Source organism: Aptenodytes patagonicus, chromosome 24 (genome assembly GCF_965638725.1).
Source record: "Aptenodytes patagonicus chromosome 24, bAptPat1.pri.cur, whole genome shotgun sequence".
Taxonomy (NCBI): Eukaryota; Metazoa; Chordata; class Aves; order Sphenisciformes; family Spheniscidae; genus Aptenodytes; species Aptenodytes patagonicus.
Window position 1 is genome coordinate 2,240,638 of NC_134972.1, and position 27,831 is coordinate 2,268,468.

The following is a 27,831-nucleotide window of genomic DNA, read 5'->3' on the forward strand; positions in this document are numbered from 1 at the left end:
ATTGTGTATCTTTGCACGAGCGTGTGTGTTTGCACAAGGCCGTTGCAGGCGTGAGCCACGTCCCCAAGGTGGCCGCGGTGCTGCACCTCCTTGCAGCCTGTGCTAACCCGTTGCAGCTGCTCACGCTGCAGGGAAATCCCCCCCCCCGCCTTTCTTTTTCCACTCTTGGTGCAACGGCACGACTCCGGCAAACCTTGGTGCCTGCTCTGCCGCCGGGGTTTGGGCCAGGAGCAGGCCATCCTTGCGCTGCCCTTTGCCGCTGTGGTCCGTCAGTCCCGGGGTGCTCCGTCCCTTCCCGTGCTCTGCCCCGGGAGAAATTCGGTCTGCAAACCCCCGGTGTGCAAGAGGGTTAAACCTGCTGCTGTGTCCCTGCAAACCCCGGCTTTCTCGCCCTGCGTGAGCTGCCACTGGGCTCTCGTGGAGCTGCTGCTCCGGTTTATGCTCGCCTGCCTTGTAATTAATGCTCCCAGGTAATTACACTCCCAAACCCCCTGAAAAGCTGCCACTAAGCAATTCCCCCTGGGACACAGCAAGCGCTGAAAGCACATGGGGGGACGTGCAGTGGCTCTGCTCTGTCTTGGGGAACAGCCACCCCATAACCCGGCTGTTGCACCAGGGACGGGGCTCCGTTGCAGGGACCGAGCGCGCCTTCGCTTGCCGCAGCCCATTTTGGGGCCGGGGGGAAAGATGGAAAGCACCGGCTACCCCAACACGTCTAGTTCCCTGCCCTCGCCCCTCACCACCAAGCCATCCTCCTCCTCCGCCCTGCTCTGGGCACCGCGCTTGGGAGGGCAGTGCCGGCACGCGGCCCTGGCTTTGCCCCCCGGCACCGCGGCAGGGCTGCAGCCCCCGCGCCTGGCTCAGCCCCCAGCAATGCAGCACCCTCCTCTTCTGCACACACGACGCCGAGCAAAGCACTCAGGGCTGCACTCGGGATGACAGGCTCTGCACAGACGTGCATTATATGATTATTATCATTATATTGCCAAGGATCCATGATGAGCGAGATGATTATGACGGCTACAAAGAGGCTCTTGGAAGCAGGGGCTGCCGGCAGCGAGCTGCTCGCAGTTCTTTCCGCTCAGCGCTGCGCAGCCCAGCCCCGTCCCGCGGATGCTCTTGGCTTTGCTCGGGCCCTGCCGTGGCATAGGGGTGAATTTAGGGTGAAGCCGCGGTGCTAAAGCATTCAGCATCCAGAAACCTGTCTGTTTTCAGGGTTATTTGGGATGTTTTCACGTGCAAGACACGCAGTTTGTTGCACTCGCCGGGAGCTGCCCCGTGAATCGGTCCCTCTGCCTTTGTCTCCGCAGCAGGTATCGTCGTTATGCAGATGGGAATTAAGGTTTTTTCCTCGATGCTTCTATTTCATTTAACATGCAAAGGCTAACAATTTGTCACAATTCAATAAAGCGGAGGTTACAAACACTCTCACTGCTGTTTATTTAAATGATAGTTTGTTAATTAGCTCCTCTTAACGAGGAGAGAATAAATCAGATAAAACGTACCAAAACGGTATGGAGATATTTTGCAGATTAATTTTATTTTCCGACTGAGATGCTCCCAGCAGCCAGGAGCTCACCGGCTCCCGGCTCCATCCCAACCCGCTTCCCAAGCCGCGGTGCAGGTATCGGTGTGCGGAGGCGCATCGTGGCACCGCTCAGCCTGGGCCGATGCTCTGCCTCGTTGCATCTCGCTCACCGCGGGTCCAAAAAGGACTTTTCTGGCTCTTTTCTCTTGCTGCTGGGCTCTCTGTCCCTCTGGCCTGGCCACAGCGGTGGCTGGCCCTGCGGCACGCCGGGTTTCCCTCCGGTGCCGCTCGCTGCTTGTTTAGTCTAAGGCGGTTGAAGCGCGGGGGGGGGGATAAAAATTAGGTCAAGTGTAAAGTTGTGCCGATGCAATTGGGAGTTCGGGGCACGTTTACCCATCACCGTCAGCCAGAGCTGAGCTCCGATTTCCTTGCCGGCCCCGCGGAGAGTGCTTAGCTCCCGTCGGCATCGTGTCCCTGCCACCCCGGGGATATTTCATATATAGTCTAGGAAATGTGTCCGGGGACGGGATTTCTTGCAAACTCTTATCCGCGTCCCCCGCCAGCATCCGGGGACCCCCGCGGCGATGGCCGGAGGAGAGCGGCGGGGCCGTGCGCTCGCCAGGTCTACCTTGTGGAGGAGACGCTAATCAGTGATTAATCGGGCATGTGTGGCTGTGTGGGAGCAATTTGTGTTGGAGGAGGGAACTCCTACAGCACCCCGGTCATGAATCATTTGAAAGGCAAATTTGTGCAGTTACCAAGGGAACGGAAGAAAGGAAGGGACTTCCCTTGCCGAAATGACTCGCGCTCTGATGCGGCTGAGAAAATCGCTCCAAAAAAAAAAAAAAAAGGGGGGGAAAAAAAAGAGTCGAAGCTGTGACTAAGCAGCAGAAGTTATGTAAAGCGCTCGCTGGGAAGTGCAGGGGAGGGACAGCACATCCTGCCGCTGCCCACGGCGGTGGCGGGGGGCGGCTGCCGGCCCCCTTCTCGCCTCCCCGGGGAGCGGGGGCGAAGCCGCGCCGGCTGGCCTGCTCCTCGCCTCTTGCCCTTGCTCATGCAGGTGCTTAAAAAGGCTGGGCACCCTGCCTTGGTGCCCTCGCTGGAGTGGGGCATCGTCCCCGGGCTGGGACCAGGCACCTGCATCCCCCACCTCTGCATCACCCTCCGCCACGGTTCCCCCAGGGAGTTGGTGCTGCAGCCAACGTTGCACCAGGAAAATGTCCTTGCTCCGGCCAGGGGAGCAGTTTTGGGGTGCTCTGGGGGATGCTGTGCCCCGCGGTGCGCTGCGGCATCACCGTCAGCCAGATGGGCGCATGGAGCCGGGCTGTTTCCGTAGGGAATGGGAGGATGCGGGAAATGATGCTGCAAACTTCGCAGCGGGGCCCATCGTGCTGCTCTTGGCGGCGGCCGATTCGGCACGTCTCGGCCAGGGCCAGGGCTGGGCTCGTGGCCGAGGGTGGGATCCTCCGCTCTGCTCCCCGTGGGAGCTCAGGCAAGGGCCCCTGTTTGGGGCTTGGCATCCAAATTTAATGGCGCTCGCCCAAATTCAGGGATGCTCATCCAAAAGGTGTAAAAACACGTGCGTGGTGGAGGCACCAACCGCTCTTCTGTGGCACGGGGATGCGCGAGGCACAAACACGCACCTCAAAAACTCAGAAACGTTGTTTCTCTGAAAACGCGACCCCAGGGCTGCGCAAGGGGGAGCAGCGAAGACCCGGGGCCGCGGCAGCGAGATCCGCAGCAGCATCTCAGCGCAGCCCCAGCCACGCCGGGAAGATGCTTGGGATCTTTCCAGCTTCCGCCTGGGAGCCCCCGAGCCCGGCGGGGAGCCGCAATATCTCCCGAAAAGGGAATGCAGAGGCAGCTGCACGGTGGAGGAAAACCCTCTCCCTGCCCTCCCCTGGTGCCACAGACAACCGGTGTCTGAGCGATTAGTCACTGCGATAGCGCCGAGGCTTCCCTCCTCCACAGCAGAGCCTGTCCCCCCACACAGGCAAGCCAGCTGAATGCTTAATTGGAGTTCCTCACACCTACCGGGGTGTAGCCTTAAACGAAGTGACAGCGCGATCAAAGCACTGGAGTCAGACCCTGGGAGCCGCAGGTTGCTATGGAGTTTCTGGCTTCTGATTTTAAAAGAAAAGGAAGGAAAAAAAAAAAAAAAAAAAATATATATATATATATGTAGCAATCCCAACGCCAAACCTGCGGATGCTGCCGGCGGAGCAGCGTGGTCGGGGCAGGGAGGCTGCGGGGCTGGTCCTTGGGGGGTGGTCTGCTCCTCGATGGGGATGCTCAGCCCCAAAAAGGTGCTTTCTGCCCCGTGAAGCTGACAGCAAAGCCGAAGGAGGTTTGGGAGCGGTTAAGAAACCCTGTAAAGCTCCCACATCCCGTGCGTGGGGAGGGGGTAGGAAAGCTCGGCAGGGCAGGGAGCCCCCCGTGGGATCAGGCCACGGCTTTTGCTCCCTAATTACTTTTGGAGCCGTCTCGGATGCATCAGGAAAGTCACCGGCGAACATGTCCCCGGGGTGGGAGGGCTGTCCCCGCGCCGGCCCCCGCGGCTGGGTTAGCTCGCCCGGAGGTGGCGGGGCTGGAGTTTGACCAAAGGATTAATTTTTCTGTCTGAAATTTACAGTGAGGATTTTAAGCCGATTAAAGCCGGTTTCTCATCCCGGTGAGGCCACGCGCCGCGGTCTGGTTTGATCAGCCAGGGGACGGTGCAGCATCGGGACCCCTGTAGATGGGGATGCCCGTGTCCCCCCACTCATTAGCACCCTGAAAGATGCTTGGGCTCAACTTTCAGAGGCCTTAAATTGCAACGAGTGGGTACCGGGACCTCAGCCCCTGCCGCTGCCCATCGCCTGGGGGAGCCGGGAGGTTGGCTTTCGCACAGGAGAGGGAAATTACGGCTTAATTCCCGTCAGGAACAGCTTCTCTTCCCCAAAACAGAGGCGCCGTACAGGAGGGAAACAGGATATCGTTTGTGGTTTCATGAAAAAGCCGTCTTTTTTTTTCATTCTTGTTGCTTTGGGTTCTATTTAAAATCTAGGTATTCTGAGATGGAAAGTTATTTTAAAAGGGCAAAAACGCGTCAAGTTCCAGAAAAGGGCAAAGTCAGCTTGGTGTCAGCTTTTTTTTTTTTTTTTTGAAACGCAGTTGTCCCCCAAATCCCCCCGGATCGGTGCTGTGGCCGGCGCAGAATCCATCCCCAACCTGCTCCATCCTGCCCTCACTCCGGTGCTGCGAAGCAGCATCCCTATTTACCAAAATGCCGTTTTTTCACCCCAATCTCTCCGCCAGCCGGTGGCACGGGTGCGCTCTGGGGGGGGGGGGGGGGGGTTTGCAACCCACCGCTGTGCCGGAGCCTCTCCGTTGCCTCGAGCCCGACCCCAAATACCCGCGCGTGGGCAGGGACGATCGTTGAAGCCCCATCAATCCCATCTGCCACCGCCCAGCGCTGCCCCAGCAAAAGGGCCCTTCATTGATAAAGCATCAACTCTCGCAGGGCGCTACCGGCAGGCTTAAAAAGATCATCTCGAAGCGAGGGCTTTTGGTTCGTGCTGATTAATTAGTGCATTGTAAATGACTCGGAAACGAGGTGGCCGGTAAATGTGAGAGCAATTAAATCTGCAGCGCCCGCGCCCCTCCGACCCCTCTCCCGATGCATTGATCTCGCTCGGCAGCCTCTGGGGAAGCGATGGGGTGGGCTGAGCTGGGATCGCATTCCCCTGGCATTGGGAAGGAAGGCTTTTCCTACACTGGGATCTGCTTCTGCCTCTCCGGGCAGGCACAGCCAGCCGGCTTGCCTCTTCCCTGCAAAATGCAATGGTTTTACTCGCCGCTGTTTCTGAACGAGGGCCGGAACAAGGTAGGAGAGCGAGGAAAACCCTCCGTTGGCTTCCCTTGATGAACTGAGCTAATTTCTCTCTTAATGGTTAGCTACCGAGCTGAATGTGAGGCTTTCCTCCTGCACAGCAAACCCTCTCCCACACACAGACAAATAGGCTGAATATTTAATTGGAATTCCTCACACCTACAGGGTAAAGCCTTGTCAGTAGAAATATAGCCCATCGCCAGCTGGCATCCCCGCACGCCACCCACTTTATCTCTTAAAAAGAAATCCCTCCCCGTCCTCCCCCTTTCGCCGCACACCCACGGGCCCCCCCGGCTGCGGGAGGATGCTGCCCTCCCGATGCTGCCCCCCGCTCCCCAGGGTGCCCTCTTGGGGACGGGGACGCTGTAGGAGGCTGCCCAGGCAGAGCCTGCCCTGACGGCCGTCGTGCCAGGGGAGATACCCGTCGCCCATCATCTGCTGCACCGCGGAGACACAACCCTCACCGGACCAGCCCGGATGGAGCTGCCGGAGCGAGCCCCCCGGGGACAGTGGGGACCCCGCCACGGTCCCAGGCTGGTGGCAGGGGACCGAGAGCAGCAGAGGGCACTGCCGGTCCGTCCGCCCGCACCTTGCCCTGCCAGTGCCCGAGTGATGAAACGCCGGGCAAAGCGTTGCCCAACGCTCCGGGAGGGCAGGCAGCGTGCCTGGGGCGGTTGCTGGTAGGGGGGTGTGCAAGCCCCCGGTTTGCAGGCCCTGGAGCCTCCCAGGCGGGAAGGCCACCGTGTCCACTCCCGAAAATGACCCTCCCTCCCTTCCCCACACTGTCCTGGCTGGTGTGGGATGTAACCCCACGGCGTCAAGTGCTGCCACAGAGCTGACGAGGATGCAGGAGCTGAAGCCCTGCCTACAAGGTGCCCCCATCCCAGCGGGCAGCGGATGGGCTGGGGCCCTGGGCTCTCCCCTGTGGCTGCAGGTCCTGATAACCCAGCCCAGAAGAATCCCCCGATTCAGATTTTCCAGGGATGGCTGAAGCCAGTGGCTGACACGGGACGAGGAGGGAGGCACCCCATGTCCTCCCCAAATGCACCAGCCAAAGCCCGGGGAGCACTCGGGTGCAAAGGCAGAGCACGGCACTGGCCCTGCAGCGGCGCGGCACGTCTGAAACCCTAACAAACCAACCAGACCCTCGCCTTTTTCCTGGAAGGGTAAGGGATGGGGCTGTGCGTTCCCAGCTGGAGCACACCCGTGTGCACACACACCGGGTGGTTGAGGGTTTTGGGAGCCTGACGTTGGCTGGGCGCGATAGCAGGGCAGAGAGCGGCGCTGGGCTGCTTGCGAGGGGGATGCTCAATCCCATTTTGGGATGCGCCTGCCTGACCATCCTGACTCGGGACCACCATGGGTTGGTGCTCGAGAATGATGGCAGCCGTCGTCGATGCTTCTGCCTCCGCTGCTGCAGCACCTGCCCTGCCCCTGCCCCATCCCACCTCTGCAGCAGGTCCTGGGGCACAAACAGAGCCGGCTCCAGAGCATCCCTGGGCAGGGAGCTGGGGAGGGGGCAGCCGGGCTCGGCCCCCAGTGAAGGGGCTCATCCCTGGGGATGTGGAGCCTCCAGTGCCCACGGAGGAGGAGGAGGAGGAGGAGGAGGGCAGCAGGTGGTGACCCCCGGGAGCAGGGGGAGACGGCAGCACCGCGTGCTGCCTTTTGTGCTGCTGGGCTTTGCCGGCAAAGGCAGCGTTTGTATTCCCCCTCGTCCCCCCAGTATCTCCTTTGGTTTCTGACAGAACTGCTCTTTTCTCATCCTCCGTCTTTCCCTTTTTTGCTCTTTCTCCCTCGCTCCTTCTCCTCGTACCTCTCTCATCCCAGGTTTCAAAGACCCCCCCTCCATCCCCTGCAGGGACCTGCCGCCATCTGTGGTTTTCTTTCCCTTTCTTGTATTTTTTTTTTAAAGTTTCCCCATGTCTTTGTCTTAACGAGCCAGGTTAAATATTCTGTAATCAGTGTAATAATACACCTGGACTCGTTTGCGAGATATCTGCCTTTTGTACTGCGACAGGACATTAATAGTAATTATTCTGCTTTGTAATTGGAGCTTTAAATACTAATTCAAACAGCCAGAGGAAAACCAATTAGTGCTAATTTATCTCTATGTGTTTTGGAGAGCCTGTGTCTGTCATACTGTGAAGAAATAGGTTGGTAATTAGTACAGTTGGGTGGTAGATAGAAGTAATTATCAGATTCTTTCATGTTCTTTAAAGGAAAAAAAAAAATCTAAAGGCTGCATGACTCTTCCTTTCCGAGGAAGTTTGCACCTCGAAGGAAGGCAGAGCATGGTCCCAGCCAGCTCCGGGCTCGCCTGCTCTGCACGAGGCTCCTGGCCAGATCCTGTGGGCACCTTGTGCCCTACGAAGCGATGACTGATCCCGCGGACAGGATGCTTTGGGCACGGCCAGAGCATCCGAGGCCTCGCGCGCTGGGTTTAGCTCGGGCAGGGCTGGTGGGGTCGAGCGGGACCGCCACTGCAAGGGACGGCACGGGAACGCCGGTGACGAAGGTGTCAATCAGCAGGAGGAGCTGCACCTTTGCGTATGGCCGGAGGAATGCCCCCCGCGTCCCGGGCATTGCCCTGGGTAATTGAGCCCTGCGCGGTGCGCTTGAACCATACCCTGCTTGTCTGAGCTGTACCGCGTGCGTTTGAGCTGTACCCTATGGGTTTGAACCAAAACCTGTGCATTCGAATCCTACCCTATGCCTTTGAGCCGTACCCTGTGTGTGTGGATCCTACCCTATACGTTTGAGCCGTACCCTATGTGTATGAATCCTACCCTATGCGTTTGAGCCAGACCCTAGGTGTTTGAGCCATACCTTGTGCGTTTGAGCTGTACCTCGTGTGTTGGACCCAGACCCTATGCATTTGAGCCAAGCCCTGTGTCTGTGAGCCATACCTTGTGCATTTTAGCCATACCCTATGCATTTGAGCCAGACCCCATGCATTTGAGCCAGACCCCATGCGTTTGAGCCATACCCCATGTGTTTGAGCCATACCCTATGTTTGAGCCATACCCCATGCATTTGAGCCAGACCCTATGTGTTTGAGCCATACCCTATGTGTTTGAGCCATACCCTATGCGTTTGAGCCATACCCTATGCATTTGAGCCAGACCCCATGCATTTGAGCCAGACCCTATGCGTTTGAGCCATACCTTGTGCATTTTAGCCATACCCTCTGCATTTGAGCCAGACCCCATGCATTTGAGCCATACCCTATGCGTTTGAGCCAGACCCTATGCATTTGAGCCAGACCCCATGCATTTGAGCCAGACCCCATGCATTTGAGCCAGACCCTATGTGTTTGAGCCAGACCCTATGCATTCAGATCCTATGCCATGCGTACGAATCCTACCCTGCGTTTGAAAGGTACCCTATGCATTTGAGCCATTCCCCATGTTTCTGGATCCTACCCTATGCGTTTGAGCCATACCCTACGTGTTTGAACCAAAACCTATGCATTCAAATCCTACCCTACGCGTATGAATCCTACCCTATGCATTTGACCCATACCCCATGTTTATGGAACCTATCCTGTGCATTTGAGGCATACCCTACGTGTTTGAGCCAGACCTTGTGCCTTTTAGCTGTACCCTACGCGTTTGGGAGGACATCGGCAGTGGCCAAATGGCCTCTGTCCCCATCGTCCCTGTCCCCATCGTCTCCTCCGGGCGCTCTCGCTTTGCTGCCCAGGAGGAAGCAGCAGGTTCCTCGGGGACGCTGGGCCCTGCCACATGCTGCTCTTTTTTTTTCCCCTCTTATTGGATAAGAGGATCTCGAGGTTTTCTGTGCGGGAAGGATTTGGTTTGTGGTTACTTTGATCTCCCCCCCAAGTTGTGCTGTTAAAAAAATAAATAATGCACGGAGGAGTTGTTCACCCCATCAGGATGTCGGGCCGAGCCAGACCAGGAGTGCGGCAGGATCTGCAGGAATTCATTAATGGCCCATTCTGTATTTCCTTTTCTCTTTAAAAACCCAGTGGAGTTACCTTGGTAATAATAAAGTGCACGATTCCAGGAGGGAGGGAACAGATTCTTATTTTGATCAAACAGATTTCTCCTCCTCCCCTCCTTGCCCCTTTTATTCCTGCCAATTTAAAATTTTTGTTTAAGGAAAGAAAAAATTATAAGCAAATGCTAATGATGGAAAAAAGCACATTTTTTCAGGGGAGGAGAGAAAATGCCATTGGAAGTCTTCTATGCGAAGAGATGCCGGGGGGCACAATATATCAAAGAAAATATAATACACCCAGGTTAAAACTAATGATTGCCATATAATTAGATGTGAACCATTGTGCTATAAATGTGTATTCTTCAGCGTGCTGTGATTTTACTGTATAAGAGAGAGAGTGAGCGCGAGAGAGAGCGCACAAGAGAAAGAAAGACAGAAAAACACAGAACCCAGCAACATACTATAAAAAGCACTCTGTTGACTTTTCTGCTGTTTAGTATTCCTTGCCCGTACTCCCCCGGGAGTATGTAATTAGTGCTTTATGAAGAGTGCATTTAAAGCAGTTTAATATTCACCTCATTCAGTCTGAAACAATGTGATCACTGCTTAGACAAATCACTGCTCCTTACTGACATCCTCTGTCAGTACATTACCTCTGAAAAGACCTTTCAAGAGGCTTGGATGTTAATTAGTTGTCTATCATGTATAAACAGAGCAGTGAGCAGAAGGGCTGCACCAGGCCAAAGACACAGAGGGAAATACTGGGAATACTTTTTTTTTTTTTCCTTCCCTCCCCCTTTAATGAAAATTCCTGGCTTTCTCGTCCCCCGCTCCCCGGTTTGCTGGCGCTTCGCAGAGTTTTGCGTGGCCTGGAGTGGAGCCTGGGTTTCCCTGCCGCTGGGTGCCCTCCCGGGGATGCTGAGCCAGCCTGGCCCCGTGGCTCTCCACCGCCCCGGCTCTGCAGGCGAGGTGGTGCCAGACCCCGGTTGGCCCGTGGAGAATCCTCCACTCTGGCCGGGCACCTGCTGAGCTGCCCTCCTGCCCCCCAAAGCGTGAGCATCCCAGCCAACATCCCAGCCCGCATCCCAGCCCTGCATCCCAGTGCTACATCCCAACCCTGCATCCCAACCCTGCATCCCAGCGCTACATCCCAACCCTGCATCCCAGCCCTGCATCCCTGTGCTACATCCCAGCCCCGCATCCCAACCCTGCATCCCAATGCTACATCCCAACCCTGCATCCCAACCCTGCATCCCAGCGCTACATCCCAACCCTGCATCCCAACCCTGCATCCCAGCGCTACATCCCAACCCTGCATCCCGGCCCTGCATCCCAGCCCTGCATCCCTGTGCTACATCCCAGCCCCGCATCCCAACCCTGCATCCCAATGCTACATCCCAACCCTGCATCCCAGCCCTGCATCCCAGCCCTGCATCCCTGTGCTACATCCCAGCCCTGCATCCCAACCCTGCATCCCTGTGCTACATCCCAGCCCCGCATCCCAACCCTGCATCCCTGTGCTACATCCCAGCCCTGCATCCCAACCCTGCATCCCTGTGCTACATCCCAGCCCCGCATCCCAACCCTGCATCCCTGTGCTACATCCCAGCCCCGCATCCCAACCCTGCATCCCTGTGCTACATCCCAGCCCCGCATCCCTGTGCTACATTCCAACCTTCCATCACAACCCCGCATCCCAGTGCTACATCCCGGCCCTGTATCCCGGTCCTGTATCCCATCCCGCAGGCGCCCTCCCAAGCAGTCAGGGATACGCAGCTGAGTTCCCCTCAGCTGTTGAGCCCTGCGTTGCCGCTCCCTTTGGAAGCGTGAAGCTGCCGTACTTCGTTGAACATGGAAGCGCCCCAGCCTGGGTTGGCCGGGCCGCTCGGCGGGACGGGGTAGGGGAGCCCCAATCTCTCATGGCAGCACCTGGCCGTGGTTAGGGATACTCCCACCGGGAGATGGGCATGGCGATGCCGCGGGGCTGGGGCTGGGACCGGGCGCCTGCCAGCGCGGGAAGGTGCTTTAATCCCAGCGCTGACACCAGTTTAGTGACTGAACACGCTGAACTAGCGCTTCTGCACCTATAAAATGTGGTTACTGACACCCACCCACTTTTCTAACATGCTTGGAAATGAATGGATGGAAAATACTATAGGAAAAGGAAGTATTGCTATTTAAAACGGAGTTTAGCTTAGCACAGTGGCTTTACCCAGTGCAAATCCCCGCTGGTTTGCTGCGCTGCTCGCTTTATCGATGCTGATAATCGGCTCTCGCGGGAAGAGATGCGCCGGCTGTCGCAGCACTCCTCCGTGGCACCAGCACGGGTGGACGAGGGACGGGGGAGCGGGTTGGAAACTTGGCTTAGACACCCTTATTGCACCCCGAAGCGGCTCTTTAGCCGTTCAAAGAGACTCTTTCCATTTTCCGTCGCTGCGCCCTGCTGTCCCAAGTAAAACGTCTGGCAGATGACGGCGGCCTCCTCACCCTGCCTGCCCCCGGCTTTATCTTCTCAGGGAAATCCAGCAGACTGGGGGCAGCGCTGGGCCCCACTGTGCATCGCTCGTCCCCGATCCAGCCGCACGCCTGCAGGATGCTCCCCACGCTGCCCGTGGGCTGCCAGCCCCGAGCCCTCCTTCCCCGGGGCAGCTTGTCCCCCACACGCATCCCTGCATCCCCCCCGTTGTCCCCCTGCATGTCCCCGATGTCCCCCCCTGTGCCCCCTCGCTGGGTGCAGCGGGTGCAAGGTGGATGCAAGGCACCGTCCCGGGAGCTGGTCCCGGCTCCGCTCATGGCTCCTCAAGCCTGGCCTCCGTGGCGGGGATGGAGGACCGGGAGCTACGGGAATCCTATTACCGGCCTCCATCTGGCAACCCCCCTTTGCTCGCCCGGGCGCTCGTGAGCCAAATCCAGCAAATCCAACACTTCCCGGGGCCAGGGCGGCCGCTCGCACCCCCGTGGAGGTATTTAAGGGGCAGGCAAGGTCCAACGCTGTCCTTTCCCTTTGACAAGCAGCATACACGGCCTGTTGCTCGCTCTGCTGCTGGGAGCAACAGCCAAGGCTTGAAACCACGGATGTTTTTGGGTGAGAGCCCCTCGCACCCCATGGCCGGGCTCCCCATGCATGCATCCCCACGCACGGCCCCGCGCCACGGTGGGGACACACCGAGCATCCCCGTGGGACGCCTTCCTGAGCCTCCCTGCCTGCCTGGCCACCGAGCAGCAGCTCCACACCCTCCGGCTTGGGGTTTTTCCCCCTTTCTCTCCCTTTTCCACCAGTTTGTTTCCCTGGCTCTCTTAGTCACAAAGGTGAGGCGCTGACAGAGACACAGACATCAAAAACAAGAGGTGATGAAACGCCAGGAATAATTAAGTTGCACTAAATCACTGGGCCCTGGTGGCACGCTGCCAAAGCGCTGAGGAAACTGGAGCACGAAGGAGCTGAGTTATTATTAATAATCACCAGCGCCCTCATGAACAACAACCTATTTTGCACCTCTCTGTACCAAAGGAGTTGGAAGGGAGCAGCCTGCCGTAGGGACCGGGATGGGGAGAGGACCGTCAGCATGGGGGACAGAGCAGGGGACGAGAGCCCCAGGTCTCCTTCCCGCTGGCTCTGTCGGTGCGCGGCGCTGCACGTCCCACCGTGTGCAGGCGTATGCGGGAGCGGGTCCGTCCCGGACCATCGGCGCTGGCTGGGCTAGGCTGGCCGTGCTGCAGGCAGCCCAGGGCCAGAGCAAGTCTGCTCCCGCCGTGCATCCTCCACGCAACCCCGAGCCTTACGTAAGGGCAGCCTTATCCGCCTGCCATCAGGGCTCATCCTCGCACCGGGCTGCAAGCAAGAGCTCCCGTTCCCAGTGTGTGGGTGAGCCTGCTAGCCCCGGGCTGGGCATTGCACAGCTCCTGCACCTCTGCCTGGCCTTGCTTGCCAGGCTCTTTGCACGATGCATGCAACAGGCTGCGATTGCCTGCCGTGCAATACCCGATTGGCAGCTGATAGCGGGCCAGCGTGCAGCCAGTGTAGCCCCAGCTTTGCAGGGTGTTTGGGACACGTTTCCCCTGCATTGTGCCGGGCTTTCACCCTTCAAAGCTCTCAGGAAGGTGCTGCTGGGTGTGCAGGGCTTGCTGCCTTTCCTGCTCCGCAGCCCCCTCCAGGTCTCACCTCGATTATGTGCTTTAAGGACCGAGGGAAGCCCTTTAAGGACCGAGGGAAGCCCCCCAGCACTCATTGCTGGTGGAAGGGATGCTCCGGCTCCCACAAGCCTTCCTGGGTACCACTGTGCTTTCTGGGGAGAGAAAAGAGACCTTAGTGCAAAGACTCCTTCTCCAATGAACGCTGAATCGGTGGCTTTACATTGCGTGGCAGGACAAGGCTCGTTTTAGGGTTTGATCACACTTGGCTCTATCTCTGCAAGAGAGCCCGGGCAGGCTCTCTGCAGGGTTCGGGGTTGATTTCGGATGCCACATGGCCGTGGGCAAAGCCTGGGCCCCAGCTCCCACTGCCGTTCCCACCGGCACGCGTTTCGTCAGGGGCACCGTCCCGACCTCGTCAAAATCCTCCCTGGCGGGGTAAACCCAACGGTGTCGAAACTTCGGAGAGCTGTAAATCTAATGTGTTTGTAAAACCTTTAAGCCTCCATCTGCAATGTGCAGGTAAAGCTTTAATTCCCTGACAATACAGAGCTAATTCCCAGCTAAATATTTAATTCCTGCGCACCGTAGCCCTGTGAATTCGGCTCTCTGCAGCCCAGGTCTCGTCTGCAGTGAGCAGCATCATCTGCCCGCCGCAGCATCCACACTCTTTGGACGCTGTCCGTGTGGTCCCGGCGGAAAAGTCCCCTAAAATAGCTGTGCCCCGGGTTCCGGTGCTTTTACTCAGTTGATCAAAATGTTTGAAATGCCTTTTGCATCTCTTTAAAACAGGAATAACGACAGCTCCTGCATCCCTGCAGTGCTTTACGCCTGCCCTGAGGTTGCAGCGTGCAGGGGGATGGGGAGGCAGGGAAGGAGCCACCTGAACCCGGTGTCCCGGCTCCGGGCCAGCCCTCCCTTCCTCTAAAACGGCTGAAACGTTTCCAGCTGATGTGACATGTTGGAATGAGCCCGTTGCCTGCTCCGGCGAGTGCTGCGAGGCTCATGAAGCATCGCCAGCATCCGCTGAAAGACTTTCCCCCCGGAGCCTGCCGGAGCCGATCCCCGTGCGATAGTGAGAGGGTGTAGCTGCAGAGAGACCCAGCCGGCACGGAGCAGGCGGTGGGGATGCTGAGGGAGCCTGACGGGTTTGGGAGCTCATCAGCATAATGATGACAGTGCTGGCGATTGCTCCACGCGTTGTACAACGCGGGTCCCAGCCGCTGGGAGAATGTTTCCCAACCTGGCGAAACCTGTACGAACGACCACCCTTTCTTAAGCAATTTTCCTGACTCAAGATCCCACCCCGAGTCAGTGGGAGATGGCTCTCTGCTGCCTCTTACAAAACGTCTCCATCCAAACAGGTTTCCCCGTGAATCCCTCTTCCAGAGATTTTTTTTCCCTCTTTTTTTGGGTGACCATGGGTGCTGTTGCCTCTTCAGGAGGGTGTTTGGTCTTGTGTTGGGCCACAGCGCTGCATTGACATGGCTTGGGGCTTGGCTCCCCTCAGCTGGGGGGGCTGAGGCCACCCACGGCATCAAGCACAGATTAGCCAAAATCGTGCCCTTTATAGGAAAGACTTTCCTGAGGCAGGAGGGAAGGGAACGGCTCCTCCGGGAACTGGCCAAATCCAGGCGAGACATGCGTAGGGACCATCCAGCAGTGCCGGGGGATGCTCAGCCCTTTTTCACATTAGTGGCCCACATATTGACCTGGAGCAAATCCGGAGGACAACACCGTGTTCACCTCCCCTGGATTTACAGCGAATTGCTAAGGGGTGAATGCTTTTATAGATGAATGAAAAGTTGCTAATTTATTTCAGTGCTCAGCAAATGGTCCTGGTGGGCTAAAACCCATCCGTAACGTACCCTGAACGTGTGTATGGAAACATCTGCCGTCGCTTCTAGCCTGTTCGAGACGCTTATAAATGCATTTTTCCCTCTTGGGGGTGGCCCACCGCCACCTCGCGCGTGTCCTGCCGGGCTCTGCGCCCAGGTGCCGGCAGGCAAAGGGTTACGCAGCCCCATCTGCTCGGCTCCCCGTTTCACAAGGGCGGGTTTGGAGTTTTACTACAAGTTTCAGACAACGAAGGTGTGTCTGCGCTCGGTGCCTGGTTTGCCCGTTGTGTAGGCGTCGGGTTCAGCGCCGTCTTGTCAACACTTGAATATGTTGAGCATCACTCACGGGGCATTCTGTAAGAAACCTATTAAGTTAATTACCGAGGCTCGGTGTGTGTGTGTGTGTGTGTGTGCGAGAGCGAGCGTGTGTGCCTCTCCTGTAAAAATTTGGCTTTCTTCGTTGCAAGACACTTCTGATGCAAGCCCCGGCCTCTTGGTGTGATGACATCTTGTCTGCTGCTGTAACTGATACGGGGCTCACGTCGTGCTGCCTGCAAGCCGGAGGGGCTGTGAGCTGGTTGTGGGGTCGGGGTAGGACCCCCACCCAGCCTGCCTCAGGGACACCCACCCAAACATAGGGAGCTGCTTCGGCTCCCTGCGGTGGCCCTGGTTAGGAGTTAGGATGTAGATCAGTCCTAAATCTGCGGGGTTTGAACTCAAACCAGGCTGCACTGCCTGCGTGGGGCCAACTCAAGCATCCCTGTAGGTAACAGCAGCTCTCACGGTTGGCTTCTATCATCATTTCTGCTCCATCCGAGTACCTGGGAAAATGTATTTTTGACCCCTTGGTTTGGGAAGAGGGCTGGGAAGGAACCTCTTGGGTTTTATATTTGCACCGCCACCCGCAAGTGGCCCAAAATAATTAGGGCTGGAGGTGGGGAGCTATTCTTGTTGGGGCTGGGGGGGGACCGTCCCATTCCCAGTGGCAGGAAAGCACAGTTTGTGCAAGGAGACAGCGCAGAAATAACCTCCAGCAGCACCGATGGGCATCCCTGGGGGGACGCCCCCGCCGCTTCTCTTCCACAAACCTCTCCACCGCCTTTGCGTGCTCCCGGACAAGGAGCTGCGGGTCTGAGCCCCAGCCTGGACAAGAGCAGGGCTGTTTGAGCGATGCCGAAACGCCGCGAGCAGCAGCATGTGTCTACGCTGTGCAACCCCAGCCTCGCCATCGCCTCCCGGCTTTCCCCGCGTCCTCGCCCAGCCGGGCTGAAGCGGGGCCGCCGCATGCCTCACCGCCCCCGAAATAGGTAAAAAATTAGTTTTCCCCCGCTGGAGCCCAAGCCAGGGTAGGGAGCAAGGCGAGCGCTGGCTCCTGGCTCCCAAGGTGGTTTTTTTGGGAGGCGCATGGGGCATTGCACAAACAGCCCCCGGCGCTTGCACGCGCCCCAGGTAGGGCGGCTCGGCCCCCTCCTTCCCGCGCCGAGAGCATCCCACGGGAGCCTGGATCCGGTGGACTTTTATGGAAGAAAGGGAAGTCCATGGCACCGCCGGAGCAGCCTTGGCAGCCGCAGCGCTGAGCGCCTGCCAGCCGTGCAGCAACAGCAGCGCCGCTGCTGTTAACCCCTCATCCTCGGGACGGGCGATGCCAGACCTCTGCCTGCACGGCTTCTGCCCGCAGGCAGCTGCTGCCTGCTGGGTGCAGGTCTGTCAGGGGGGGTCAGCAGCCCCGGGGCGGGTCTGCCTTGAGCCGGGGGCCGTAGGATGCTCAGCAGCAAAAAGCGCCGGCGAGAAGGCACGCCTGGCTCTTTCTCGTCGTCTAAATCAATGCAAAGGGCTTGTGAGCGTCCCAGAGCTCTCATCCTTCAAGGACGCCCCCTCCCCGAAAAAAAATAGCAGGCAGGAGGGAAGCGGGGGGAGAGCTCGCGCTGCTCCAGCGCAGGATGTTTCCTGTTGGAGTTTCTCCCGTCCCAGGGGCAGCTCTGGACTCTCCCTCCGCACGCTGCCAAGTCCCTCCGTCAGGAAGTGGCTTGGGGCGGGGGGGGACGGGACGGGACGGCGAGGCCGAGCCCACGGCAGCCCGGATGCGCTGGCGGGGGCCAGACAGCACGTTCCCCTCCCGGCGGGTCCCGGCCGGGGCTGTCGTCATCATCAGATGCAAAGGGGAGAATTTTTGGCCAACAGAATGAGGGGGGGGGGAGGGGGGGGGAGATAAAAAAAAATAAAGAAAAAAATCAACCCCCCAACCCCACGCTCCTTCTCCAGCGCTCCCATCAGATTAGTGAAGCCGAAATAGCCAAGTTGGCCCAGAGCGGTAGCAGGGCTGGCACGCGCGGGCTTTGATCCGCCCCCACGCCCAGGAAGGTGGCTGGGCCGGGGATCAGACACCCCAGGGAGGAGGAATTTGCAGGGGAGGTTTGTGGCGTGCACATGCACCCACGGCCACCCTCCAGGCCCGAGGTGCCCCCCCCCTGTGCCGGGGCTTGGCTGCCAGGGTGGGATGCAGCATCCCCGCAGCCGCTGGGGGAGCGACGGACGCAGCATCCTGCCTCCCAGTTCACCAGGCTCTATTGGGTCTCATCACCGGGTATCACCCCGCAAAATCTGGGCTCATGCCCCGGTTTCATGCCCTGGGCTTTAAACCCCGGTTGTCGCTGGTGCATCAGCATGGACCCAGCCTTTGCATCACATCAGCAGCGAAAAAACCCCCTCTGAAACGCAGGACCACCCCGGAGAGGTGGGAGGGGATGCTTCTTTTGGGAAGGCTGGCTGGTGGCTGGAAAACATCAGGTTTTTCTGTCCTCCCAAAGCCTCGCAGCACGATACGAGGTGGCGGGGCTGTGTTTTCATCCATAAGAGCCTCCCATCATGTCCGAGAGTAGCCGTGGCACGTCCTGTGCACCGAGCATCACTGCCTCCAGCACCCACCGGGCTCCTGCCCTCCTCACCGTCCTTTCCCCTTGGACCAGACTGAAGCTTAGAGCATCTCTGCCGGCCTGGTTATGCCTCGCGGAGGGATGCGCGGGACACGCGTGAGATGTTCAGGCCCACGTGCCCCACAGACGTGTTCGTTATTGTTTACTACTGCTTGGACAGTGGCAGCACTGGGAACGTGCTGGCGCTTTGCAACCACCGAAGCAAATATGTTCCCATCCCCAAAGGCGAAGCAGCCGGCAGAGTCTCCCCGTGGGTGCATCCTCACGGCTGTCCTGCGCCTGGCCCGAGGGGAGGGTTTCAGTGCAGGCTCCGCTCTCGTCCGCACAGAATCGGGCTACAGACCTTTAAATGACTGAATTAGGCAAAATTTGGTGTTTCTCCAAGAATCCTCCGGAAATCTGCTGCTGGAAAAGCAAGCTCATCTTAAAGCTACATGCACGCAGAGCAAACAAGTTTTCCACTCTCGAGAACTGTAGAGTCTCAGGATGGAAAAGGCCTTTTCAGTCCTACCCAGTCCTTTTTCTGGCCAGTTCAAGCTTGTTCCCTGCGTTGAAATCTCGGGGGCTTTGCTCGTGGCTTTGAAACCTCTCGTAGTGCACCTTTCCAACCTCAATGATTCTATGATTCTATGATTTCTCTGGAGTTGTTGCAGCGTTTTGCGGATGCCCCATCAGAACTGGGGGTGATGGGGGTGCCCCAGCGAGCGCTGGGGACATCGAGGGGCACCTGCCCCCCGGCTCCATGGGGTGAATGGGGGGAGATCCTGGTGGACCTCGTGGAGAAGGACCAGGCTCGTGCCAAAGCCCAGCGCGGCGAAGCAGCCGTGCAGAGCGATGCAGGTGTGGTCCGGCGGCTGCTGGGAAAATCAGTGTTGCAAGCGGCGTGTTTGAGCAGTGCCACCCTGCCACAGTGAGCAAAAACTCAGCGAGGTGCAAAAACTGCCCTTCCCCTTCTGCCCCCCGCACCTGAGCCCTCCTCAGGCCTCCCTCCTCCTCCTCCTCCTCCAAACCCAGCACCACTTCCCACCCCAGCAGTGCACCATCAGTCGTTATCCCACCGGCACCAAGGAGGCAGGGGATGCTTGCGGGGGGTCCCGGCTGGATCGGGTGCGGAATGAAGCCCACCCCAGCCCGCCCCTCGGTGGGGCAGCACCGGGCCAGTGGGTCAGGGTGACTCATCTGGCAGACAGCTCCGCCGTGAGCTCGACCGCAATTGCAACACCACGGGGATATTAAACCCAGCCAGCCGCAGAGCCCGGCATCCACGCAGCTTCCTAACACGCCTCTGGGGTTGCTATCAACATCCCTGTTGTTCTTAGCAATCGCATCCATCATTTATCATCCCGGTTTACAACAGAGGCCCAGGGGCTGGGAGACGGGGTGTAACCGCGCAGGACGCAATTGCAGCGCTCTCCAAAAGGGTCTTTTGGGCGCGCCGGGTTGCAGCCACCCCACCGTGTGCTGCTGCCCGCCCGCTGCTGCTCCGGCTTTCAGCCACTGTGAACGAAAGCAAGGCAGAGCCGGTGTAGACAGCAATCAGAGCGCGTACAGCCCTTTCCATAAGCTGATTTAAATCATCTTTTTATTCAACCGGTGCAATTTTCTCACCTAAACGAACCCTGACGCTCCTCTGCCAGGGAGCCAGGAGAGAAGGGGTAGCAGGAAAACTCCTTCATGCAGTTTCTTGGCAAGCCAGCCAACCGCGACTCCCAAACCCGTCACTTATACCCCCGCTGCCAGTGTCCTGGCAAAGCCACATCTCGCGTGCCCTCCTGCAGCAGCTTGGCTGCACATCTGGGGCCGGAGCCCAGCATCCTGCAACCCATTCCCCGCGCCCCAGCGCTACCCTCTGCCTCCGTAATAGCAAGGGTGTTTTAGAAAAAAAAACCAAACAAAACCCTCCTTTTTTAACAGAAGTGTTTTGGCTGAAGTTTCAAAACCATCCAAGTGTCATCACGGCCTCCGCCCCGCTGGCTTGGACCCCTCACCTAGATCATTAAGGAAAGGTGCAGATAGGCAGAGCGCGTGTGCCAGCAACGCCTGAGCCAGGCGGGTATCTGTCGCTCGCTGGAAATCCACCCAGCAGAGCCTCTCTCTTTTGAAATGGGATGTTCTGGCACTGGAAACGCCGTCCTTGGGCTTCTAGGAGGGAGGCAGGAGCCCGGTGAAGGTCTCTGCAGCATGCGGATCCTGAACGGGTCGGGTTATTAAGTGCAGCATTTTGTGTCTGCTGCTTTCATGCTCCTAGATTAAAAAATCTTGCAAAGAGCCAAACACCAAGGTGATTTATGTTTATTTTTCTTACTTAATAACCCTATAGCATGTCCTTCCCTGGGGCATTAGGGTGTATCAGACAAGCATTAATTTAAATTACAACCATGCCCGATATTTATTTTTTAATATATTTTTATGGTAGCCTTCCCCATTTATAGCGATCTAGAAAAAGAGCTGGGCCATGCCAAGAAGCTGTAATCGCTACCTAATAATCCTAAAAGCAATCAGGGGTAAATCGTCGGCGACGCTGACCCAGGAAAGCCGGAGGAGAGGCTCTTTGGAGCCGTGTCGGAGCGGTGACATCCCAGCGTGGCCACCAGGTCCTGCTCCAACCCGGGGGTGGCAACGGGACCCCTCGAGCTGCTTCTGCTCCTCGGGGACCCTCGGGGACTCGCAGTGAGCTTCCCCAGGGGCTCTAACGAGCCTCGGTTCGTTTTTTTTGGATGAGGCTGTGTAGTGCGTCGCTGCGGATTCGTGCAGCACCATCTATTTGGCGGTCACTGCCTGCTGAGAAATGGTGTCCTGGCATGATGCTGATACTAAAAACACCCGGTTTCGGCGCTTGTAGCGGCGTCAGTCCACAAACAGGCAGATCCACCGGCTGCGGGGCACCGATCCGCCTGGGTTTAGCTTTTCCTCACCACTCGCTGGGGTTCTGGATCTGCCCTACAGAGAAGTTCCCCGCAGAAAGAAATGCACCTTTTCTGCTCTTTCTGTGCCTGTATGTGGCTCGGATGTAGTTTATCAAACTTTCATGCGCCCACTGACAGCGAACAAGCCAAATATCACCCGGAGTGGTGAAACTCCATGAGAGTTAAAGGGAATTAAAATAATGGACTTGGGCTATGGGTGATGGGGGAATCTTTGGCTGGGGCAATTGCATGTGTCCGGCCCCATGTAGCTCGGCAGGTCCCCAGGGACACGGTGCTGGACCGTGCATCGCCGGAGCCTGCAGGGAGGAGCAGGAGGCTCTCGACCAGCAGATTAATCTCCTGTCATTTGCACGTGTGAAAAGCAAAGCGGCTGGGCAATTAAGAGCCGGGCGGAAAATTAGACTGGAGGGGTGGGGTACCCGTGTTTTGGTGGCGGTGAGATGCTGGGGATCATTTCTGCCTCGGGTCCAGGGTCGCCTGTGCCATGTCTCCAGCTGTGCCAGGGGAGCAAAACTGGCTCTGAGCAAAAGCTGAGGGCCCTGAGTCATCCTGAGGATCCGGGAACTGGGGCTACGGGGAAGCACCAGAGAGCAGGAGGCTGGGAACAACATCTGGGGTTGGCAAAGCTGGTCTGGTTCCAGCAGGAAGGGGAGGTTTCTCTGGATTTGGGGCGCGATGGGAGCCGGCACCAGCTCTGGGTGCTCTGCCGGGCTTCAGGGTGGGTTTATCTGTGGCCTCGGGGATGCAACCCTCGGTCTCCTCTCTGCAGTAAGGTGACCGTGGTTCTCCCAGCTGAGGGCTGAGCACGTGAAGATGAAGCAGGAGAGGGCTCAGGCACCCCCGGGACGTGCCGGGGAGCAGCAGGAGGGGTGCAAGGAGCTGCATCCCTGGGGCTGGGCAGCCAAAAGTGTGTGTGGGGGTGCCAGGACATTCGTAATCCTCGATTTCCCGGCTTCCCTCCTGTTTTACTTGGTCAGCAGCCAGCAGGCGCGGTGGACGGGCCAGGCAGCGTGGTACCAGCCGGGGTGTGCACGCACCCAGCTGCGTCTGCTGCGGCACTGAAAATTGCAGCCTTGTTAAAGCCAAACCGCTGCATTTCTAATGCAGAAAGGCAGGGAGAGGGCTCTGGTTTCCTCCGAAGTGTGTGGGTGCAGGCGCGCGCACGGGCGGATTTGGGCGTACAGGGCCGTCCCAGACTGGGGATGCCGGGGAGCATCCTTGCTCCCTGTGTGCACGAGCTCCCCACAGACCTCTGTTGCCGTGAGCACCCGGGGTCTCTTCCCACCATCGCCTGCGCTAAGTCGTTCCCTGCCCTGGGAATCTGCTGTTAAAACACTTTTCTGAGTAATACGGTAGCTGGGAGAGACCCTTCCCCACCATGCCCTTCCCCTCCCAGCAGCACAGGGACCTCCCCGGCCGGAGGTGACATCCCCACCTTGGTGGCCTTTTCTTCCACGAACTCCTTCCATGTCTTTCTCTGTATTTTTCTGGTCCTACTAATTCCTTTCCTGATGGAGAGAACACGACATGGACATGCCAAGCTTTAATTCAGCGGCATAACAATGTTGGCATAACGGGATGTGACATTTATAATAAAAAAAAGGATTGGCGTGGTAGGGGCTGACAGTCTCCTTCGGGCACAAAACCCCAGCTTGATGGTGATCGGAAAAGCAAGAGTGGTCTGGAGCCGTGCCGGCAGGGAGAGGGTTGGCGCGGCGTGGGCGAGCCGGGGCGGTTCAGGACCATCCCATGCCCCGGCACAGGGATCGGTGTGGAAGCGAGCGAAAATGCAAGTGGGCAGCTGAGCTGGGAAACGCCAGAGTTTGGGAGTGCCGGGAGCTCGCCGGGCCCTGCCCTGCTCTCTCATGGCCTCCCTCCATGCAGAAATAATTGGAGAGTTTCTCTTGGACTGGGTTTTTTCTCACATGCTTTTTGTTGGAAAGCAGGATGAGCCCGAACATTCCTGGGAGCCGGGGTAGGAGCGATCCTCCCTGCTGGTCCTGGCTTTGGTGGAGAGGAGGAAAACCCGAAGTGTGCACCTTCCCCTGCAAGGACACGGTCGAACAGATCCGTATCCAGCTGCGATTAGCATCTCATTCCTTTATTCGGCGTTCGAGCCTCCGCTCTGCTTGCAGGAGGCTGGATTGCCATCCCGGCAGCTCTGCCCTTCCCGGGATGCTCCCCTGCACTCCCGAGAGCCAATTCATAAATCCTGACCTCATTATAAAGATCACAGAAAGAGAGAATAACAAATCTGGGCTCCTGGCTGTGCCGGCTTTGAAGCCGCCTTCCCCCCGTCAAGCTAGCGTGCCGTAAGCGAGCAGCGCAGGAGGAGCCCTGTTTGTTTGGGGATTAACTTCCCCACTTGGCTAATTGTTGGTTAATCGTATCAGTGCGCTGCCGGGCCGGCACATCGGCTGCCGCCCCGTGGGCCGCGGCCCCCAGCACCTGGATGAGTCCCATGGGGTCCCCGGGGTCCCCGGGGCCGGGCCGGGGCGCGCTCCCGGTGAGGCGGCAGCAGCCCAGCCCCGCTCTGCTGCGCAGCCCTGGGTCCCATCCGTCATCTGTTTGTCCTGGTCCCTTGCCAGCGATTGTGCCGATTCCCACACCCACTTTCCATAACCCTCCGTCCTCGCCCGGGCGAATCGCTGGCGCGCTCGCCACCCATCCCTTTCCCCTCCTCTCCGATGGGATCAGACACGTTCTGGAGAGGGGGAAGAAAGGAAAGGAAGGGGAAAAAAAAAAAAAAAAAGATCAAGAGGAAAACAAAATGTGACTCACTGCCTTCTTAATTTATTTGTATTTATTTATTCCCCCCCCGCCCTACGCTGCGATGTGCGGCAGGCAACACCGAGGGCTGGCTGCGATCTACCGGAGAGCCTCGGCGCAGCCGATGTCCGGCTTGGCAAAGGGGTGTCGGGAACGGAGGAGAATAATTTTCTCCACTCTTTTGGCCAAGGAAAAGAGCACGGAGAGGAGCTCCCGGTGCAGAAATTGCGTGGTACAGATTTTTAAGGCTGTCCAGGTCTCTGTGTGAGCATCCCACCAGCATCCCGTGCCCCACCAGCACTCGGCACCGCACAGCACGGACCGGAGGGTGGAAATATCTAATTCCACCTCCTACACTGTGTCCTCGGCGGGGGAAAGAGAGAAAGAGAAGATAAAAGGCTGGGAAGCTCAAATGGTGTCATTAGGAACTATTAATGCTCTCATAAAAGGGCATTAATAAACACGGCAGCTCATCAGCGTCCATTAGCTCCGCTCGTGGCAGGGATCTTCGGGGGCTGCTGGCGTGCGATGCTCCCCTCGCCCTCGCTGGTGTTTCAGCAAAGGGGCAATGGGCTGGAGGGGGGGGTTATTCCTCCCTGCAAACCATTCCCCCCGCACTAACAAAAACCTGCTTCCCAGCTGCAGGTCCCCCTCGCCTGGGCGAGGCGGCAGGCCCCCGGGAAGGAAAGCTCGCAGGAGCAAGCGGGGCTTCGCACCCGACCCCGCCGGCCTCTCCTGCGGCCCAGCAGCCCCTTTGCGAGCAGAGTTTGCTCCCAGCATAGCTGTTTACTATTAAAAAAAAAAAAAAAAAAAAAAAAGGCAGGGTTTACTGTGCTCATCCCTACTTTCTCCCTCCCGCCCTCTTCCTGTTCTCGCCTCTTAAAAGGAGCTTTATCCTTTGACTCTCCCATCCCCGGGGCTAGCCAGAACCCACTGCATCTCGGGGCGAGCAGGCAACCCACATCAGCAGGCAGGAAAACAGGGAGGAGGCCTGGCCTCTCCCGATAAGCCCATGGCAAAGCCAGGAATAGCAGCGAGGTCCCCGCACAGGAGCAGCCCTACCCGGAACAGAAAAAAGCCTCAGTCCCTGCCTTTGAAGAGAAGGGGCTGGCAGCCGGCCCGGCCGCGCGGCGAGCTTGGGGTTTGCTGCGAGCTTCCTCCGCCAGCCCGGCCCCGCAGCCGAGACCGGCACATCTGGGGGGAGCAGGCACAGCTGGAGGGGCTGGGCATGCACGGCTGGGTAGAGCAGATGTGCGCATCGGGATGGAGGCGGCATGCACATCGTCTGGGCAGAGTGGGTAATGCACATCTGTGCTCGCACATCTGGGCAGACCGGGCAGGGAGGGAGCAGCCAGTGCAGCCCCACGGCCTCGTGTGTCTCCCCCGGCGCACCCCGGGGTGCTTCTCCCCCAGCAGTCTGCATGCCGCCTTCCCCTCCCCCTGTGAACCAAGGTATCCAAACCTGCCCGTCGCTGCCCAAAATCTTAGTCATCACCTCTCTGTCATCGGGATATTTTCGGCTCCGGCTGCCAAGGTGGCGAGCCGGCGTTGGGGAGCCGATAGCCAGGGACCTGAGCGGGCAATTGGCTTCCCGGTGACCTTTGCTGTGCCAGAGGCAGCTTGCAGGAGGCTGTCGCTAGCCGTGACTCAGTGCAAAGCAGGTTTCTTTTTGGAGAAAGCAAGGCTTTGATCCCGAAGAGCCGGGGAACCGACCATGTTCCCTGCGTGCACTTTTGCTTGCAGTTATCTGATGCATCTTTTTTTCGGGGTAATAATTCCCAGGGCAGGTTAGGACGGAGGAGCCCTGGCAGCAGCGCGTGTGTGGGCAGGACTGGAATAACGGGTGCCGTAGGAGAGGATTTACGAGCGCTGGCGGCATCGGTGGGAGGTGGGGGCCAGCTGGGAATAGCACAGCAGGTCAGGGGTGAGGTGGCTTGTGCGGGGCCAGGATGCGGCCGAAGCTCCCCCCGCTGCCCCCTCGGCATTAATCCAGTCCCTGAGGGATGCTCGCCGGTCTCGGCAAAGCCTCCTTCCTCCAGGGAAGTGTCCCAGGCCAGGGATGGAGAGCCAAGCCCACCGGGCGGTGGGGCTTGCTCTCCAGGCAGGAGTTTCGGTTGAGAGCAAAACCGCCGTGATGGGGCAGAGCTTTGCTGTGGGAACGCTGGTGCAAATCACTGCGGTCCTCCGCGGCCGGCCCCTTCCTACCCGGCATGGTTTACCCCTCCCAAAACCCTTTTAGGTAAGGCACCGAGGCTTTTAACGGGCTACTGTGGCTTTCCCAGCGTGCCACAGCCTGGATCACCGACCCGGATCACCGGATCACTGACGGCCCCCACATGCGGGTGACAGCGTGGTGATGGCACCGCCTGTGTGCCAGGGCGCCGTACATCGAGCCTCTAAATCCCAAATAGCCAAAGAAAGCCCCTGCTGCGCTCCTTCCCCCCCCCCCCCCCTTCCCGCCCCGGCTCCCTAATAACCTTTGCAAGGAAAACACTCAAAATGTTGGAAAATGAATCCCTGGGGAGAAGTGGGTGCAGCTGGGGGGCAGGAGGGCTGCATCCCTTCCACATCTTTCTCCTGGGGGTCTCGGTAGCGCCTCACCCCCCTCTTCTTGTCCTTTCAGGGTGCAGATCTGAGGACTGGGGACGTCAAAGGACACGTGCTGACGGGTGAGTGCAGTCCCCGACGGAGGGGACCGGGGTCTCCTGCAGCCCGGGCTGGGAGCTGCAATGAGGCGGTGGCAGAGCTGGCCGTGCCCAGCGGGGACAGGCATGCTGGGACGCGAGGGAGGGACACGAGGGGTTCCCGCAGGGCGCAGCTGAGCCGTGGTTAGCTGGGCGCTGTCTGAAATGGGAACTACTTTTTCTCGTATTTTTCTAGAGGCAAAAGTGGTTAAAAAACTCCCCAGCGGTTGGAAGAACTCCAAACCAGTGCAAAAAGGGGGCGGGGGGTGTGGGGGGGGAATACAATCAAAAAGAAACACACAAGTTAAAAGCGGGTGAATCCCAACAACTTCTGTGATGTTGCACGAACAAAGACTTTCAGTTCAAAACAGGCCAGGCGCAGCGCACGGAGCTTACACCCCGAGGGAGCGGGGCAGAGGGGCCAGGGGCTCACCCGGCTGCGGGTGACTGAGTCCTGGAGGAGCTTCAGCCTCTTGTCCCTTGGCGTCACGTCCTCCCATCCCTGATGGAGGGCGAGGGGCGGCTGCCGGCATCGGCAGCGCCGTGCATCAGGGGGTCTCTCCCCGGGGACGTCCCTCTCCCGGGGATGACCAGCCCTCTCTGTCCTCGCCAGCCGGCTACGCTCTGAGCCAGCTGCGGGCCCCACATCTGGGCAGCTGTGCGCTGCTCTCTCCCTCTTCGGCTGGGTTAGGAGCGTGCACGCGGTGCGGTGTGCACCCGGGGGCGTGCCCGCCTGCGCGCTGAACATCTGCAGCAAGGCGAGGAAACAGCCCCGGACTTCCAGCACCTGAGAACCCATTGCTTCGACCACAAGAGCATCCTCCCCCGCCAAAGCTGGGCGCGGGAGGACTTCAAAAGCCCGGCAGCTGGAGCCCAGCCGGCGGTGTGCCAGGCACCCCAGACCCCCATGGGGCAGCCGGGAGGGCGAGGGGTGCTGGACATGCACCGGCGGGGTGCTGGGTGTCTCAGGCTTGTCCCCCCCAGCAGGTCCCGGCATGGCCCTACCCAGGGGAGGCTGCACCCAGCACAGGGGGACAGGGAGGGGGTATGGCGGGGATCGTGCAGGGATGGGAAGGGTGATGGAGGAGAGGTCGAGGCGCTGGCATGGAGGCGAGGAGCACCCTGGGGCTCTGAAGTTGAAAGAGGAGGAGGAGGAGGAGGAGAGGGCGGTGGCTGGTGCAGCGGGAGGT

General features: G+C 58.7%; 1 protein-coding gene across 3 annotated transcripts in view; it reads left to right on the forward strand.

Moving 5' to 3' along the window:
• The window catches only part of PEBP4 (phosphatidylethanolamine binding protein 4), an 80,546-nt gene that overhangs the window by 44,931 nt on the left and 7,784 nt on the right, over nt 1-27,831 (forward strand). For 2 of the 3 annotated variants that reach the window (XM_076358961.1, XM_076358960.1), the window contains one exon: nt 26,581-26,626. In XM_076358961.1, the coding sequence (XP_076215076.1) occupies nt 26,581-26,626 (46 nt within the window). Of the gene's footprint in view, nt 1-24,901; nt 25,252-26,580; nt 26,627-27,831 lie in introns of those variants that run through there. The other variant, XM_076358962.1, reaches the window with a different exon arrangement.